The sequence below is a fragment of the Sceloporus occidentalis genome, unplaced genomic scaffold, assembly GCF_023333645.1.
Source record: "Sceloporus occidentalis isolate IW3139 unplaced genomic scaffold, rSceOcc1.0.p SCAF_76, whole genome shotgun sequence".
Taxonomy (NCBI): Eukaryota; Metazoa; Chordata; class Lepidosauria; order Squamata; family Phrynosomatidae; genus Sceloporus; species Sceloporus occidentalis.
In genome coordinates, this window is record NW_028317056.1 from 1,948,457 (window position 1) to 1,966,974 (window position 18,518).

At 41.4% G+C, this 18,518-nt stretch overlaps 1 protein-coding gene across 1 annotated transcript; it reads left to right on the forward strand.

Annotated features, from left to right (window-relative positions):
* Nucleotides 1–297: 297 nt before the first annotated feature.
* On the forward strand, nucleotides 298–16,699 carry LOC149285744 (rho GDP-dissociation inhibitor 2-like). Its single transcript, XM_089494991.1, has 6 exons — nucleotides 298–370; nucleotides 7,197–7,376; nucleotides 12,224–12,307; nucleotides 14,577–14,653; nucleotides 14,746–14,809; nucleotides 16,500–16,699. The coding sequence occupies exons 1-6, from the start codon at nucleotides 298–300 to the stop codon at nucleotides 16,697–16,699; spliced, it is 678 nt and encodes a 225-aa protein (XP_089351117.1).
* Nucleotides 16,700–18,518: the final 1,819 nt, after the last annotated feature.

The window sequence follows — 18,518 nt, forward strand, 5'->3', positions numbered from 1 at the left end:
TTTTTTTTTTTTCTTTTTTCTTTTTTTTTTTTTGCCATTCAGGTATTCCGCTCCGAAGAAAGATTTAAGAAAGGGAGATTCCTGTAATTTGTCTGATTTTGATGGCTCGTTAAGACGATATTAGCCATTACCTAATCCACGTATCCCCCGCAGGACGAGCGCTCGGCATCCGTTCGATATCTCGCTGGTGGCGTTGATTCGTCTTGGAGTATTTTATTTTTTATTTTTGGGAATTTTTTTTTACAATTTTATTTTATATTATTCTGGGCTTGAGCTATGTTTGGCAGTAAGCCTGCGATGCTCGGCTTCGATGTCTGTGAATTTGGTGGCCAGCTCTTGGAACTTATGTGGCTGTCGGTGTGTTATAGAGGTGAGCAAATTCTGGCTAACTCGTAGTAAATAGGGCTAAAGAGAAACGTAGTATTAGGATAGTTCAAGATGATTCTTCTGCACTACAATTGCATTTAATTTTTTTAATATATATATTTTTATTTTTTTTTTATTTTTTTTTACCTGTGAACATTTTGGCTTTTTTTTTATTTATATATATATATATATATTATAATAGATGGGTGTTGTATTTACCCATTTTATCTATTATCGGAAATGTTAACATTTTTTTTAAAAACCTTGTGATTTTTTTATTTTATTTTTTTTTCTTCATATTCTCAATTTTTGGGTTTTAATGTGTAATCAGGAGTTCCCGGTAGCAGAGAGATGAGTTATCAGCATATCCGGTGTGTCTGCAGAATGATAATAGCGAGTCCGGCACCATGACAGCATGACTAGGGAGACCCCCTTGTGCCTTTAAAGAATACACATTAACGATTTATTTAATTGAAAACTTAACTTGAAAAAAATCTGCTTAAATGTGGGACTTTATATTTTATATTTAAAATCAAATTAAAACAGAATATTACGGCTTTGCTTTGTTAAACATTGGAATTTGGAATCTTCAAAGTTCTCGAGTCGGGAATAAAAACGTTAACAGAATGTTACAATGTATCGAGTAAGAATATGCAATAAAGTATTGTTACGGAAACCTTTTATTATGTCATAGCTCTAAGAAGCCCCCGCTAATCCCCCGTAAGAAGGGTGTAGCATGGATGGGTAGATCTCTCCTGCACTGGGAAGGGTGGAAAGGCAAGGCATCTCCCGTACGGCGTCGTATGTGACCCCAGTAAGTGATTTCATCGATTTATCAAAGAATTGGCTCTTTCCTTCCTGTGGTCTTTGACCCTTTTGAGTGCCGTTGGGACCACTCAGGGTGTGGAACAAACTCTTGACCCACAAAGGTTCAGCTATACTTCTTTATATCAGGATTGATAGAGATTGCTGAACGGATACATTTCTTGTTATAAGGTTCACGCTTTTCGAAAACCCTAATTTTTGTCGCCCGCGCCTCGGCGTTCTGATGCTTTCTTTTTGGGATTAAATTATAAATGTTTGTTTAATTGGTCAAATTAAGGTTAAGTAAGAGAGAAAACTTCCACCAATCAGTTTCTGGCCTCGTGACGCAGGGATGGGTACCCCAATCTGTGTTTTTTTTAAAAATGATTTTCTGGGGACAGAAGTAGGACGAGGCCCGGACCAGGATGACGGAGAGAGGCGTTATAGTAGGAAACGGAAGTAGTCGGCACGCGCTACACGTTGGGCGGTGTTCCACTCCACATGGACCTACCAAGGAGGGATAGGCAGAGGGAGGCAATTGTAGTTACATTTTGGAGGAAAGGGGTGTAGATGATGGAGGGAATAATCTAGAGGAAAAGGAAATACTTGGATTTTTTATTGTCCCCTCCTGACCCCATTTCTTTAAATACGCAATGACCTTTCTTTGTGTTTGTGTCCTTAACGTTGGAACCTCATGAGATGTCTGAGAATGTGATGAACCCGGCCTCCATGGAGTACCCTTTGTTGCCCCATTCTGCAGCGGTCGGTGGCAGGAAGGGTGGCATTTGTGTGTTCATAGTCTGGAATGGCTTTTGGCTTTGATTCAGGTTAACTGCCAGTGGTCGGCCACCTTTTGGACTCAACTCTTGAGTCTAGAGTAGATAATAAACGTTTGACTCTGTTGGATGTCCCCATGCTATAGACTATCTTCTGTCTGATCATCAGTCCAGCTTTACGAGGACTTGAATGGGGCATCGAGCTGGGGGGGCTTCAGTAAGTCCTCTCTCTAGCCGTCCTAGAAGCAGACCTCTTGCGTTCCCTTCCAGATTTGCGTGATCGTGAATTTTTAGAACCAGTGTAGGCAAAGTTCTGCTGTTGGTGCTTGGGGCCCCAGGGGCCCTTGGGAGCCGATTCGATTTAGGAGTGTGAATTTTTGAGACATCTTCATAGAGCTAATAATCACTTTTACTACCACTTTGTGTCCTTGCGACAAAAGGGAGAACCCCCTTTTATAAATGGATCCATCAACACCAAAGGCTCACGGGGCAAATGGGTTTTGGATTAGATTAATACGCTGTGCATTAACTCCATGGATCAGCGCCTTATCTTAATTAAATTGTGTTCTGTGTTGGTAAAAAGCAGATTTTCTGCTGCCCTTAAGGTCTGGTTTTCCAGATAGAGCGCTAAGAAGCTGATTGATTTCTCTTATGGAGAACGTGCGTTGTTTATAGCTCTAAAACAAATACTTTAAAGAGCTTTACGTGGGCGACTCTGTGATGTCACGGGGTATTCTGCTAATAAAATGCCCCTTTGATACCCCCCTATATGTTTGCAATGCTGGTAACAGCACCAATAAATAAACATTTTCCACTTGGGGCGTAAGCCAAGAAGTTTAAACATAGAACCTGCCGGCAGATCGGCCCCCATCCGGCCCCCGTCTAGTCACCCGTTTCTCTTGCTGTAAAGACTCAAACCTTAATCAGTCGTCGGTCTCGTCTTAGATTCAGGAGCCATATGCATCCCCTCACTGTTCTAGCCTCTACCACTTCTGCTTGGAGACTGTTCCACCTATCTACCACCCTCTTGGTAAAGCTCTTTGAGGTGCCTCGCAAATATATTCCACTTTCTTATTGTTTAATTACGTTTTAATTATGACTAGGAAAGGGTGACCATTTCTATACGACGGATACGAGTTCTTGCATTCCGATCTTTGCTCTTCCCTGTATTTTTCTTGCTTTTGACGTCTTTATTACCATCCGTAGCTCTGCCAGCAGGATATTAGCTATCTGTCTGGCTGAGTGCCTTTATATCAGATTTATCCAGAAAGAAAGTACATTATAGCCGTGTCCATTCGAGCCGCGCCGGCTTTGTACACGTTCTTATTCTACGAGACCTTTGTTATCTCGATGATATGACACAGATGTGCTCTAGGGTTCTAGATCATCTTTGATCCGTGCAAAAGACCCGGCGTTCACAACATTCACGGCTGTTACATTGTTGCCGGTGAGAAGAATGAAATCTATATTGTATCTAACCCTCTTTGTCCTTGCCAAGTCTAGGGGGTGGGGGGTGATTTAGATGTTGGCTAAAATCTATCATGAGAAGGTCCCAATAAACAGAGTTTCTTGGAGAACATCAATGAGCTTTTTCCACCAAGGCCATCTGCTCAGGTGGTGATCAGAGGTCTTTCCTTTAAAAACCCAACGCTGTCTTTGATACAAATAAATGACGTTAGTGCGAAACGCGATGGGTAATCTTTGTATCTCATCTCCTCCGTGCTGGCAGAATGTGGCAGAATGATTGTTATTTAAATGATTATTTGTCCTTATCGTCCCTGGGTCTTCTCCAAGAAGGAACGCCTATTCTTTAATGCAAGTGCCGTCATCTCAGATAGAACGTTGGCCAATTTGGATGTTCTTACGTCTTTTAAATAATCTATTGACCGTATTTTGGCCAAAAACCTGCATTCAGTGATTTCGTTATCAACCGATACGGTCTGCCATTGTGAATGTTTGTTTTTTTTATTCTTTATTTTGGATTTTGTTGAAAAGAGCCAAACCTTTTAGAGGACTCCATCTGCTTTTGGAGATATTATCGACTAATGAGGTTTTAAAGAGGAAGAACTATTGCGTCTGAAGTTATTGCCTGTTTTGAGTGGTCCTCGAGGGTTAAACTGAATCGAGACGGGCTTTTGATGGCTCCTTTCAGACGGTCGGCCCAGCAGCTGACTTGGCAGAGATGTCTTGGAATCTCCTTCTGCGTTTTGTAGATTTGCCTCTCGTAGCCCCGGAGTCCTTGCCTTCATTATTACGAAGTGCGTTTTAATGGTATGGAAATCACGGAGTGACTCTTCTCAAGAGCTGTTCTCTGACAGATATATTAATCAGTCTGAAAATCCTTTTCCCATCCGCCGTGAAGGTAATGGGCCCTCTACTAGAGATAATATGAGGTTAAACACCGTTCTGAACAGATAATGTTTAGAAGGCTGTGCGCCGGAGGGGGGGGGCTCGGGAGAAGCTATTACATTTTTTAATAAAGACCCAAAGCCATTAAAAAGCATGAAACGGGAAATCTAAGAGGCCGGTGATGGAGGATATGGGTGAGAATAACCGGATGTCTGGGAATGAGTTGGTAATTTTTAGGATACTTTTAAACATTTAAAAAATATATATATATAATATATATCTTTAAAATTAGAGGAGTTGTTTGCCCATCAGGCCCCTCCACATACTCACTGGCACACCTTTATTCATACTTACGCAAACTGACACACGCACGCTAACACAAACTTACACTAGCGTACTTACTCATACTCAAAACACAGTCATGCTAACACACACTCCCTCACGCATGCTAACAAATATGCATTCATACTCACATGCACATTCATAACACACGCTTACATACACATACATGCTAACACATACACGCTAACAAACACACATACATGCTCGTACGCATAGACATTCATGCACACATACTTACACATTCATGTTCACACACTCTCATTCATTTATCTATTCTTTTATAAATTAATAAATATTCCTTCCCACCATCATCCCCTATCCTTACACTTTTATTTCTCTGGACTCTGTAACCTTGTGCTGCCTTTTTTATATATTAAGGACAGGAAAAAAACTTGAGTATAACATTTATAGGCATCCTTAAAAAATCCAAAGGGGTTAGAACCCCAAAACGCTGCCGTAACAAAAGGGGAGGGGCAAACACAACTCCATGCATCTGATTAGGGTTGCCATAATAGCAAATTTTTACACGTCGCTGACAACAAACCTATAAAGTCCCCGCAAATAATTATTTAGAGGCTGTGTTAATGTCACCAAACAGGGAGATTAACCCCCGGAGCACACAAATATTAAAGTGTCATTTTCTGTTGACACTTTTGTTATAAGAATATTCCAATTTTTATTGTTCTGTTGCTAGGCAACAAATGGCTATCCTCATTCGTCGCTTGTCCAAGATGTGCAGATTTCGTTAGTTGTAAACTTGTGTAGTTTTTATATTTCTTAATAATGTTTTTGTTGTTCCCAGTAGTGAGTCGGCTTGTGTTTATTGGGCATGTTTAACCCTTTCAGAGACACAGGGCTGGCTGCTCCATGTGTTTAATCACAGTAACAAAGCACAGAAGCTTTTTCTTTTGTCTCTATGGCAACAACCTATCAGTGACCGCTTTTGTCTCACATGACAATTAAGCATTCCCTGGAAAAATGTTACACGATCAGATAATTTCTGATTTATAAAGCGTCATCATATTCAGCAGCGCCATACAAATGGGCATGATGTGATGAAAATCTTAAATTCAGCTGTAGAAAAATACCAGACTTTACCAAAATTATGCAAAAATAGACGATACGAAGATGAGGGATTGGAGCACAATCTGCGTGCGTGATAGTACTTGAAAGAAGGATGGATTTAGAAGAGCGCAGATAAGATCATGCCGTGATGCGATATGCGGAAAAATCAATTTTCAGATTAAAAAGCAACTTCCCATCGGGCGGATAACTAAATTTCCCTCTGAGCTTAAAGCCTGAGTTTTATCAAAGTCTAATCTAGAGATAAGAACGTAATTATACCTCATTCCAAACGGATAAGTGAGAACTTTTTTTTTTTTTCTGAATTTTTTTTTTTTTTTTTTAACCCCATAAATACTAGAGGCAGGAGCTTAGTGTCGTTAACAAAAAAAATATAATAAAAAAAGTATCTTCGTATCTTCTGAACATCGAAACCTCATTTTCCAGTCTCTTCTGTTGTCATAAATTTTGCATGCTGTCTTCTGTTTTAATTATGTCGAAACACGCTGTACGACTTGTGCTGCGCGCGGATATTACAAGTGAAATCACACCGTCTCTGGAGGGGACTGCGATTCCACACTATTAATAGCCCAGATGAAAGGTTTATGCTTCTCGGCTGAGGCTGGGCGGGTAAAAAGTCTCATCTGTTCTGCTACAAACAATACGTTGTCTGACATCTGAAACTATGACCGCGTTCAACCGTTAATACTTAACAGGAATATTTTGGGGGGGTAGCTAACAAAAATGTAACAGCTGTGTGAGCATGCCGTCAGACGAATCGGGTGTCGGATGTGTTATTCCTAGATAGAGATCAAGAGAAGTATTCAATTTGTCATGGATGGTCTAAGTATCGATCCTCGGGGGCAGTCCTAGCCACGCCTCCCACATTGACTTCTCTCTGTTCCTTTACGGAGAGGGAAGGGTGGAGCTCCAGGAATCGTTTGCAAAACATTCCCTATTGTGCTCAAATGAAGTGAATTAATTTCAAATTCCAAAATTGAAACCCAAATTCTATTTTTATTTTTTTTTAAATAATATTTGAAATGGAATAACAGAATTTAGTGTGTCCTTCCTTCCAGAACAGGTCTCTAGCCGTGCGATCTACTTAGAGTGTAATATATATCCCACCGTGCACTTTTTTTTATTTTTATTAATGAGCTCCACAATGGTCTCTTAAAAAAAAAAATTAAAAAAAAATTCCCTAAAGTTCTATAAATAAATGAATAAAAAATACAAAAATAACTACGAAAAAACAACAACAAAACACTTACAATGTGTGTACCATTTTTTTTTTTGCATGACCCAGGATCACATACTTCCTCTTTGTTATCGTTAATGCTGATGGTTCCCTGGTCTTTGTCCCCCACGCTGTCTCGTCCTGTGACATTCTAGCGAGGAGTGTCTCGTATCATCGCATGCCTTGAATGTTTTTTGCTTTCTCCCCTCCCTTTGCCGTCATGCCTGGCATCTCAGTAACTTAATTGTCTTTTATTTCAGACATCATGGCTGATAAAGATGAAATTAAACCCGTCGAAGAAGAAGTAGAAGATGAATTGGATTTGAACTACAAAGCTCCAGAAAAGAAAACCCTGCAGGAAATTCAGGAACTGGACAAGGATGATGAGAGTCTGATCAAATACAAGCAGGCGCTGTTGGGTAACCTACCTGCAAAAGTGGGTAAGTGAAAGCACGTATGGCATTTAGGGGGGAGATGAGATGAAGCTGTGACAGGAGGCTCTGATTAAAAAGGAACCACCACTAATGTTTTCCAAAATTATTCGGCTGTTTTTTTTACCCCAGTTGTAGTTTTTGCCCCATAATATAATGTTTTCAGGCAGCTGCATATCAGCCGTTTGTATGATTATCTGATCCCCGATCTACTAAACCCCCCGACTCCTTATCATACTGCCTGTGGGGGGACAATAGAATGGCTCAGTCTTAATGACCCAGTTGGACTCTCTGACTAATGAAAGTCTATGGAAGAACAGACTTAATTAGCATTGCCATAAAGTGTCATGGTGACCTCCAATTCTACAGATAACAGGAGTTTATTGGAACAAAATGAGGTAAAAAAATGTCATGAACAACATTCCGGTGGGGGGGTTATATTACTGTATACAGCGCTGGGGGGGTTATATTACTGTATACAGCGCTGGGGGTTATATTACTGTATACGGCGCTGGGGGGGTTAAATTACTGTATACGGCGCTGGGGGGGTTATATTACTGTATACGGCGCCGGGGGGGGTTATATTACTGTATACAGACCGGGGGGGGGTTTATATTACTGTATACAGACCCGGGGGGGGGGTTATATTACTGTATACAGACCCGGGGGGGGGGGGTTATATTACTGTCTCTATATCCTATGGATTTTGGGCTACAAATTCGCAGGCAGCCAGCACTGAGGTTTGTAGTTGCCCTGGGCCTGCCTAGAAACAGAAGCCTTCAGTAAAGTGAATGATTTTTATTTTTCCTACGCAGCCATTGAGAGAAGACGGTAACGATCTGATAAATTATGGACGTCTCATGCAAAAAAAACCCCATTAGGAAATCACTGTTTCCTGATTAAATTACCCTTCTTTTGTTTGCCAGGAAGGGAGTTTATGCATCTAATGATCAGGGGACAGAAGAATACTTTGGAAATTAGGATATACAACTATATGGGTTGTTTTTTTTTGTTTAAATGACTGGTTTTATTTTACTCAGAAAATCGGCAAAGCAGGTTAAAAATAATAAACTTAATTCCTGTAATAAGCTGTTATTAATGTGCCACCCAGTGGATTTTCCCGCTGGTTGGACCATACCATTGTGTTTGTTGAGAAGACAAAAAACCTATGATCTATTTTTTTTTTTTATTATTTCTCTCTCCCTTCCTTTTTTAATTGTTTGGTTTTTTGGGGGTTTTTTTTAGTAACACATTTTGTTTCTGTTTAAAGTCTCTGTACTCTTGCTATATAGGTCTTCCCCATGTCCAAGAGCTGACATTCTAGCATCCTAAGGTGCCATATGAAGCTCCCCAATGGCGGAGGTTTTCACATCATGATTAATGATCCGCCTAGGCATGTGTGGAAAGAACCTGAAACCTGACCTGTCCGGAGAGACGTTTCAAGAAATTTTTGTTGGCAAAATTGGGGGGGGGGGGGGGAACAAACATGGCTGAAAAATCTGTCCTGGGCTTGTAGACCAATGTTGATTGGCTGGTGGTCCAATTTGTACGAAACTGATAACCCCTGAGCCCAGGGGCGTAACTAGACGCCTCAGGGCCCGGGTGCGAGAATCTGTTAAGGGCCCCCTCACCCCCCCCCAAAAACATGATTTTTACCCAACAATTTTTTTTCAACAAATTCAATTTACATATTGAATCATATCTGTAAAAAAATCAAAGAAAAAGGGGCGCATGTACAAAGGGCATAATCCAGGGGTGTCCAAGTTTTTTCTGCAGTGGGCCACTTCATCAGAATTGTATACGTGCGCGGGCCGCACTCATTTTTCACTGTGACAAAAAATATGGCCTTTAATAAAATATGCAGATTAAAATAAAGTAAAATGACACAAAACCTTTACTCTTCCTCCCACTGATTTCTGGGCCTTGAAAGTTTTGCAACTACAAATTCAGGATTCCCTGGATTTATTCTAGGGATGAACTAAAATGAAAATTCTGGACCAAAACATTCAGGGTTCACTTAGCCAAAACCGAAAATGACCCCCACCTTTAAAAATAATAATAAAAACTCACATGTTTAATAAAAGTAGGTAACACGCAATTGGACAAAATTAGCAATATGACTTGGCATGATAGGAGTGTGATTGCTAACAGCAATCACAGTCCCATCATGCCTAGGTTCCAGCACTTACACATCCATGCTATCACACACACACACACACACACACATTTATTCATATAATCATTAATTCACAGATTCATTCCCTCAATCACACACTCATTCAAACACCTTCCCCACCCCCTTACCTGCACTGCATCTCCCTTCGATGCCGCTCACAGACTTCAGCAGGGGGCGTGGCCTCCCTCTGCCTTCTCTGCTAAAGCACAGAGGAAGTAGGAAGTCACGTGAACTCCGCTTCCTCTGTGCTGTCCAGAAGACCCTCCCACAAGTAAGTAGCAGGGCTTGAGGTGCGGCTCGTGTAAGATCGGTTGCCCTGGCTGCCGATCTTACGCGGGCCGCACCTCGAGGTCTCGCGGGCCGCATGTTGGACGCCCCTCCCTTATTTAAAAAAAAAACGTAAAAAAGATTTCGGGCTGCCCCTTGGCTTGGGCCCCCCTGCCGCCGGGGCCCGGTCGCAGTCGCGACCCCGGTAGATCCGCCACTGCCTGAGCCATGTTCACGCCTTCTAACTTCCCTGGACCTTCGAGAACATGTCTTCTTAAGGCAAAAGCATTTCATGAACAAGCCCATCGGGAATGCAACATTTCTCTTTAGCTTATTTCTCGAACACGTACAAAAAAATCTGGTTAATAGAATCTTTTAGAAGAATAATGGGGTTTATTTCCCCCGTTTAATTTATAAAGCGTTTCCTGCTGTTTCTATACACATTATCGGGGCTTTTAGGGCTGTAGAACCCTGCGATACCCTCATACCCAGCAAACATTCTGACCTCCTAGAAAAGAGGGGCATCAGTGGAGGAGAGAGGGGCATCAGGGGTGAGAGGAGTATCAAGGGGAGGAAAGAGGCATCGGGGGGGTAGGGGCATCAGGGATCTGAGGACCATAGAGGGACTGGCCAAACTAAACCAGAACTCTTGGTAAGAACATATACCGTCTCCTTGGTGATAGCACGTTCTGTATTATACACGTCTGATCACGTATTAGCCGGTTTGGGATAATTAATGATTCAGGCCTCACGGCAATACCTGTGAGGCAACCAGATGGTTAATTTAATGTTCTGATTTGGGCAATTTGCATATTTATAAGGAAGCCTTATTATGCGTATTAAACATTGGAATTGTTAAAATCGGGTTCCTCGTGGGATTAATATTCTAGCGATTTACAGGTTCTGTGAACGTTCCATAGAATTCTCACAATGAAATATGGAAAAAATAACCATAAATTACGACATAGAAACTGAGAATTTGCCAGCAGATCAGACCCATTCGGCCCCCACTGCATTAGCTTCTATCACTTTTTATTGAGGGAGTGGTAGATAAATGGAACAGCCTCCCAGCAGAAGTAAAACTTCCTTCCATTCCATCTCATTCTCTGATACTCTAGTGTTAGATTCCGGTCTCTTGTTGTAATTTTTCTCTTCCTTTGGAATAAATTCCCTCCTGTACTTTGCTAAACCCCTTTATGTATTTAAATATCTCTCCCATCCCCTCTCTCTCTCTCTCTTCTCCCCCCAGTCTCTCTCTCCTCCCCGTCTCTCTCTCTTTTTCTGTTCATATTGCACAATTATAAGATTTTTTTAAAATCAGAAATATATATAATTTTATTCACCTCATTGCTCCACAGGAAGTAGGAAGTCAAAAATTACCATGAGGAAAATTGACCTAAAATGTGTTAGAATGGAACGCGTGTTACATTCGACATTTTTCCCACATTATACATTTCTGTGCGTTAAATACATATATGTAATGGTGTCTACCAAAAAAATAAACAAAATGCACATATTAGACCCCCCCTTACTTGTATCATGGAAGCGTCCATCTTAACTTCCTGTTTACAGAGACTGCAGGATAATTCCTTCCTGTTACCCCCCCCCCCCCCCTGCTTTAATGGAAGCGATGATTGATTATAGGAAACAATATTTCCTTGAATCATTATTTTAAGTGATTTTAGTTTAAGATGAAGCTCGGGAGCAGATCGCTCCTGACGAGGAGAGCTTCGCACCGGCCGTGTCCCTCCCAAGGTCTCCTCTGGGGCCGGCGAGGGGCCCCGTGGGGTCTGGAAACATAAATTTAATTGGCTTTTAGCAGCTGGTGTGATTTACTGATTAGAATGAGTCTCTGCCGGGAGGACGTCGGCCCCGCGCCGGATACCCAACGCCGTCTGGCTTCCCCTGGCTTTGTTGTTGTTATGAAGATAATTGGATATTTGGGTTCATTTTTATAAAATGAAATCTTGCGTCTATCCCGTATTTAATACAAAAGGGAGAAAAACCCACAAGACAAACAAACAAGATTTATAAAAAAAAAATATTTCCGTATGTCTGCGGATTTATTACGTGCGGATAAAAGGTTTTCACGTCTTGCGCCTCGTTGCCAGTATTTAAAATGGAGACAGAGGGAGAGTGGTTTTAGGGCTGGGGTGGCTTTTTGCCCTATTGCTGGGTATTTGTGTAACCAAGTGGGGCATTTAAAAGAAGAATAATGGGGTTTATTTACCCTGTTTAGTTTATAAAGCCGTTTCCTGCTGTTTCTATACACATTATCAGGGCTTTTAGGGCTGTAGAACCCTGCGATCCCCTCATACCCAGCAAACATTCCGACCTCCTAGAAAAGAGGGGCATCGGGGGGGGAGAGCGGGGCACTTGGCAGGTATTAATTTGTATTTCTTCTTTTCTGCAGATCCTTCTGCCCCAAATGTTCAAGTTACCCGCCTGACGCTGGTCTGTGACGAGGCTCCGGGACCCATCACCATGGATTTAACTGGTAAAGGCACATTTTATATAAATATTATAATATATCATTTATATTCCTTAATTTTAACCTGTAATCCGCAATGTTGTTTGCCTCCAACTTTAGATATTACAAGTTAATGCCCGTTTATTGCGCGCCATTGCCTGTAGCTCACAAAAGAACCTCACTCCATTAATATATAATAAAAATAATAAATGGGGTTCTCAGGGCCCCCTATAAACCAAGGGGGTGGGGACAATTGCCAATTTTTTTATTTTTTTTTGTTATTTTCTTTTTCTTACATTATCTGACTCCTTTACAGAGAAATTTAACTTAATGTTACAAACAGTAATACCCGAGATATATATATATTTATTTCTTTTCGTAAATTAGTCTTAATTAACTTTCGTTTCTTGGGGGGAATTAAATCGTAATTACCTTTCAGAAAGTCTGATGAATGTGATGATAAAACGAAGAGGATTTATTATCTTATTTAAAATTAAGATCATTAAATGCAACATTGTAACGCGCTCTGATTTCTCTACAAGATGAAAACGGGGAATTTTTCTCTTTTTTTTTTTTTCTTCCAGTTTTTTTGTTTTTTTTTTAGATTTGTGCATTTAATATCATATACTATAATAGTGCACAACACTGCCGTCTGCTTTATTTATACTATCAGGTTATACAAAACTGGAACGTTTATAGAATTCTTACTATGTGGCCCTGATTAACCTTTCAGGAGCCGTGGGTTTTAAAGTTATGCCTTTCCTATGCGTTAAAAAAATATATATGTGTATATATATTTTTTTGCTTAATTTCTTGTAAATTTTGTAAAATTTTTCTATTAAAATATTCTGATTATTCAGTCTTTGAATTAATTATTTAAACATAAGCATCATTTAGAGGTTTAACGGGGTAATTCCTGCTAAACTCAGCAGTTTTAAAATAAATGCGTCTCGCGTATAAATCCCATTTGGAATAAATGATGCCGTCGGATCTGTTTGGCGATTATTAAAACACATTTTTAAAACTGATTTTTGGGACATTAATTATTAATGCTCAGCCAGTATACCAAGTCTGTTCAACCCGGTCCGGGAGGGCCACAGAGAGGCCGAGACTTCTTTCTATCCCTGCATGAAAACAAGTAGTTTAATCAATGTTTAATTGTGATGTCTGTGCTTAAGCTGGGATATTTATACCTCCCAGCGGTCCAGATTTTAATGGGACAGTCCCAATTTTCATTTGCTTGCCCCAGGTAGTTCCCAAGATGTGACTTGGTGCCTTATTGTGGGGGTATTTGTGTAACTGAGGGGGGCATTTAGTAGAAGAATAATGGGGTTTTATTTACCCCATTTAATTTATAAAGCCGTTTCCTGCTGTTTCTATACACATTATCTGGGCTTTTAGGGCTGTAGAACCCTGCGATACCCTCATACCCAGCAAACATTTTGACCTCCTAGGAGAGAGGGGCATCGGGGGAGGAAAGAGGGACATTGGAGGGGAGAGAGGGGCATCAGGGGAGAGTGGTACCTAAATAGGTGAGGTTGGTGAAATGTAATGTTTCAGGTCGGTGCAATTAACTCCATTAAGCCGTATTGATTACCCCAAAGAGATGACGTTAGGGCCGTCGGCCTCGTATTCCCCCTGCTTATGCCCAGGTGTTAAATCCTCGTTCAAATGGCTTTTTATGAAAAATGTTTTATTGATTTTTGCGACCTCGTTACATTTCGATCGTTTGGCGGCGTTGGTGCACGCGTGCGATTACACAATGTTGCCAATAATTGAATTAAGTTCCCGTGCCGTGGATCACGTGGGGGCATCGAGAGATGGATGTTGTGGCTGACAGCCGGTGCTGATGAGGGTCCCAGGCGGTGTCTCTCCGTGTAACTAATGGGGGGGTGAAACGCTGCCCCCCCCCCATATAATACAGATACCCGGAGCACAAGCCCTCCGCCTCTCTCCATGGGCTTCTATTAGAATTAACGCTTTAATGTTCCCTTCTTCTACTAGAATAAATCGGGGGGGGGCTTTTCAGTTTCTGGGGTTTTTTTTTATTTTTTTTATTATTATTATTATTTTGAATGTGAAAAGCTGATAAAAATTAATCCAGGTATTTAAATTTGGGGGAAAACAATTAACAGTAAAGAAAATCGAATAGTCGAAAATTTTATTATTATTTTTATACTTTTGTGACAATGCCCAGCATCCTAAGCTTTTTTTTGGGGGGGGTCATTTTATTTTTTGGATTTTCTTTTCTATACCAAATACCCATGTTAACCCCTTTTTTTTGCTTTGTTTGCAGGGAACGTGACGGCTCTGAAGGAGACAACGTTTGTATTAAAAGAAGGCGTCAGCTACAGAGTTAAAATTTCTTTTAAGGTAACTACCGATTGTTTTTTTTTTTTTGTTTGTTTTTTAAGTATTGTGTATTTTTTGAAAATAATATTTGCCATTTTTATGGTTTGTATCAGGTAAACAAGGAAATTGTCTCCGGTCTGCGATATGTGCAGCTCACTTACAGGAAGTCAATCAAAGGTAAGCTTTTTATATATATATATATATATATATATATATATATATATATATAATCATATTCCGTGGCCGTGAGGGCATATGGGAAGCCCCTTTTATTTTATTTATACATGTACTGCCCACTCCCCGCCCCCTTTGGACATTGTCCGCCCGGTACCGCCCCCTTCCTTAATGTTTTCCTCCCATAGCTCTCCCACAGGGCGTTGAAGCCCCGCCCCTTCTTACCCTAATAAGGTAAAATCCTTCTTAATTTAGCAGTGGATGGGGCGGACTCTTGGCCAACATCAAAATAAAAGTGATGAGTCCAGACTGGCCATCAGCGGGCCGGTGCCCCATAGTGTCTGCGACGTACCTTTAATTTCCTGTGCTTGAGTCTTATCCTACATTAAGAGTGACACGTGGCCCCGTGTATCCAACATGCGTGTCATTTATCATGTCCCAGGGAGGGTTTTCATTCCCTATCTGTTCCTGGAAATGACCGCAGCTTCTCGCATCATCTTGTTCGTGAAAGATAAAAAAAAAAACAAAAAAAAAACGACATTCTGTTTTCCTCCCGTTCTGGAAGAGAGCTTTTTAATGCGTATGACATCATAGCTAAACATTCCTCTAAAATTAACCCCCCACCCCTTGCAATAACCGCTCACATGTATTGGGGAGAGGAATCTGGAATGAGAAGGTTTGAAATGTTTCAAATGTATTATTATTATTATATGTTTTATTTGATTTATTGTTAAAGGGACAGTTTAATGTCACTGGCACCCACATCACAGAATTTACTTTAAAAAAAAAAATTACCGTATTGGCTCGGATATAGGCCGCACTTTTTTCCCCCACTTTAAGTCTTTAAAGTGGGGGTGCGGCCTATATTCGGGGTCTAGCGCCCGACGCCCGGGACATGCAGTCCCGGGCGCCGGGCAGGCAGCGGGGTTAGGATACAGATCCCCCGCAGCGGTGCAGGGGACCTGCATCCTACTCCCCGATACGCTCAGACAGCCTCCCCTGCCAGCACTTCCCACGGGGGGGGTGCCGGCACGGGAGGTTGTCTAAGCGCATCGTGCGGTTGTCTAACCGCACGATGCGTTTTACCTCTGGCCCCCCGCCTGACTTACCGGAGCAGACTCCCGGGTGTCTTGCGAGGCCGGCGGGGGACATCTACGCAATACGCGTATACAACTTCCAGTGCCGGCACATCCGCTGAGTCCCGGCACATCCGCTGAGTCCCGGCACCGGAAGTTGTATACGCGTATTGCGTAGATGTCCCCCGCCGGCCTCGCAAGACACCCGGGAGTCAGCTCCGGTAAGTCGGGGGGCAGAGGAGGACAGTGGCAGCATATCTTGGGGAGGGAGGAGGACAGTGGCAGCATATCTTGGGGAGGGAGGAGGACAGTGGCAGCATATCTCGGGGGGGGGCGGGACAGTGGCAGCATATCTCGGGGGGGGGGGACGGACAGTGGCAGCATATCTCGGGGGGGGGACAGTGGTAGCATATCTCGGGGAGGGAGGACAGTGACAGCATATCTCGGGGGGGGGGGCAGCATGTTTTTTTTGGTGCTTTTTTTAAAGAAAAAAACTTTTTCTTTAAAAAAGCACCAAACTTTTAGGGTGCGGCCTATATACGGGTGCGGCCTATATCCGAGCCAATACGGTAATTTAAATTATATTTAAATGTTTTTGTGACCTGTCGTCCCAACAGTTGACAAAGAGACGCACATGGTCGGCAGCTACGGTCCGCGAATCGACGAATACGAGTTCCTGACGCCTCTGGAAGAAGCCCCCAAGGGGATGCTGGTCAGGGGCACCTACCACATCAAATCCTTTTTCACGGACGATGACAAAACCGACCATTTGTCTTGGGAGTGGAACCTCAATATAAAAAAAGATTGGAAAGACTGAAAGAGAAAAAGAGAAGAGAAAAAAAAGCCACATTTAATTCCACTCCTTAATTGATAATTATTGATTACAGACGAATATTAACGTGTATTAAAATATACGAGGCATATCGTGGTTTCTACATCTGTTTTCTAATAGTTAACTATAGTTTCTATAAAAAAAAAAATACGTGAAGACCGCGTTTAATAAAAAGGCAAACTTCAATGTGATATTTCTGCGGACAATGTTACCAGTCCAATTGTCGATAAAGTTAGGTGAATACAAATATATTTACAATGTTACTGTCGCTATAACGTGTTTGTGTTCCATTGATATCATTCCTTAGCGCCGTTGCTTTATGGGTAAAATATTTTCCTGGAGTCATTCGCGGCTCCTCTATGTATGATGCATATTCTGTCTGGGAGGCCAATTTTAACGTGAGTGGGGGCCCCCTTTATACAATCTTTAGGACCCAATGCAGGTCGCAATCTTTTATATAAGGTATACCGTCGGATCTAATTCAGATTATAGTCTCGGTAGAGCACACGGAGCACATCTTTCGGCTCCTGGGGGCCGCGGCGATTGTTTACGGACCCTAAACCCATCCCCTGCCCCCCTCCATACAGTCTGAGAGTATTAGGGGCCCCTAGAATGAGCCCTTGTTTTTTAGATTAGAGACATCCTGGATTCAATCCGCAAAAACATGATATGATGACCAAAAGAAAAAAAAAATGGCCCGATTTTAGGACATTTGCGTAAAATCCTAATTTTTTTTTTTTTTTATTCTTTAAAAAAAAATAATAAAAAAAAAAATCTTGTTTTTATCTGCTGTCAGAGCACAATATCGATCTTTTGATAGGTAAAATTTCATCGAAAACAAGTTAATTACACAAAATGTTAACCTTTTTGGTGGTGATTTTTCAACGGAAACGGGAAATAGAGATTGGTGCCAAATGATGCACAGAATGTCCCTTTTGTGTTTTTTTTTTTTTTGGACATACATTGTTGTTGTGAGCAATAAGGTATTTCACACAAGGAACACAGAAAAAATTAGTAGGTGGGGGTTACAATTACCTTTTGTATTTTTCTCGATTTTTGCCCCCCCGCCAAAAAAAGTGTGAAATCAACTTTAAATTTAAAATGCAATTTAAAGACTTTTTTAATTTTTTTTTTATTTTCTTTTCTTTTTTCAGGCAGCGGTGAGTATTTTGACTTTAGATGTTGAACGTACTGAATAGTGTCCAACACACCCTAATCCTGGCAAACAGTCCTGACATAGTAGCACAGAGACTATCTTGGCAGCCTCTTATCTCGCATTTAATAAATTCTAGCCGTCTGAGATATTCTGTTTACCGGCCCACACCTGACCAAGTACTACTTTTAACTTCTAATTTCCTTTTTAATTTTTGGGGTAAAATTTTGGAACATACCAAGTTCCGCAAAATTTGGCCTGCGCGTTTCGCTACTGAAGAATCGGTCTTTAAATGGCGGGGTGGGGGAGGGGGGTTTACCGCACATTGTTTTATTATTCATCAACTTTTTCTTATCGGAGAGACCAAAAATTCTGTGACTTTTGAGAAATCGACAGCTTTTTCTTAGAGGCCGCATCACCCGCACAGCACAAAAAAAAGCACATCCGAAACGCCAAGCGAAAGCCGATGTTACCGACGCGTACAGCAATATTCAGATCCGTGTAATCGCCTCCTTCCGGGGCTTTAATCCCCTCTAACTAAAAACAAAAAAAAAACGATTAAGTCTCAGGGAAGGATTAACCGCGCGCTTCACTCACGCGCCGCTGCCGAAAAATACAGGTTTAATCCTTTTGGGCAATGCGACTCTGTGC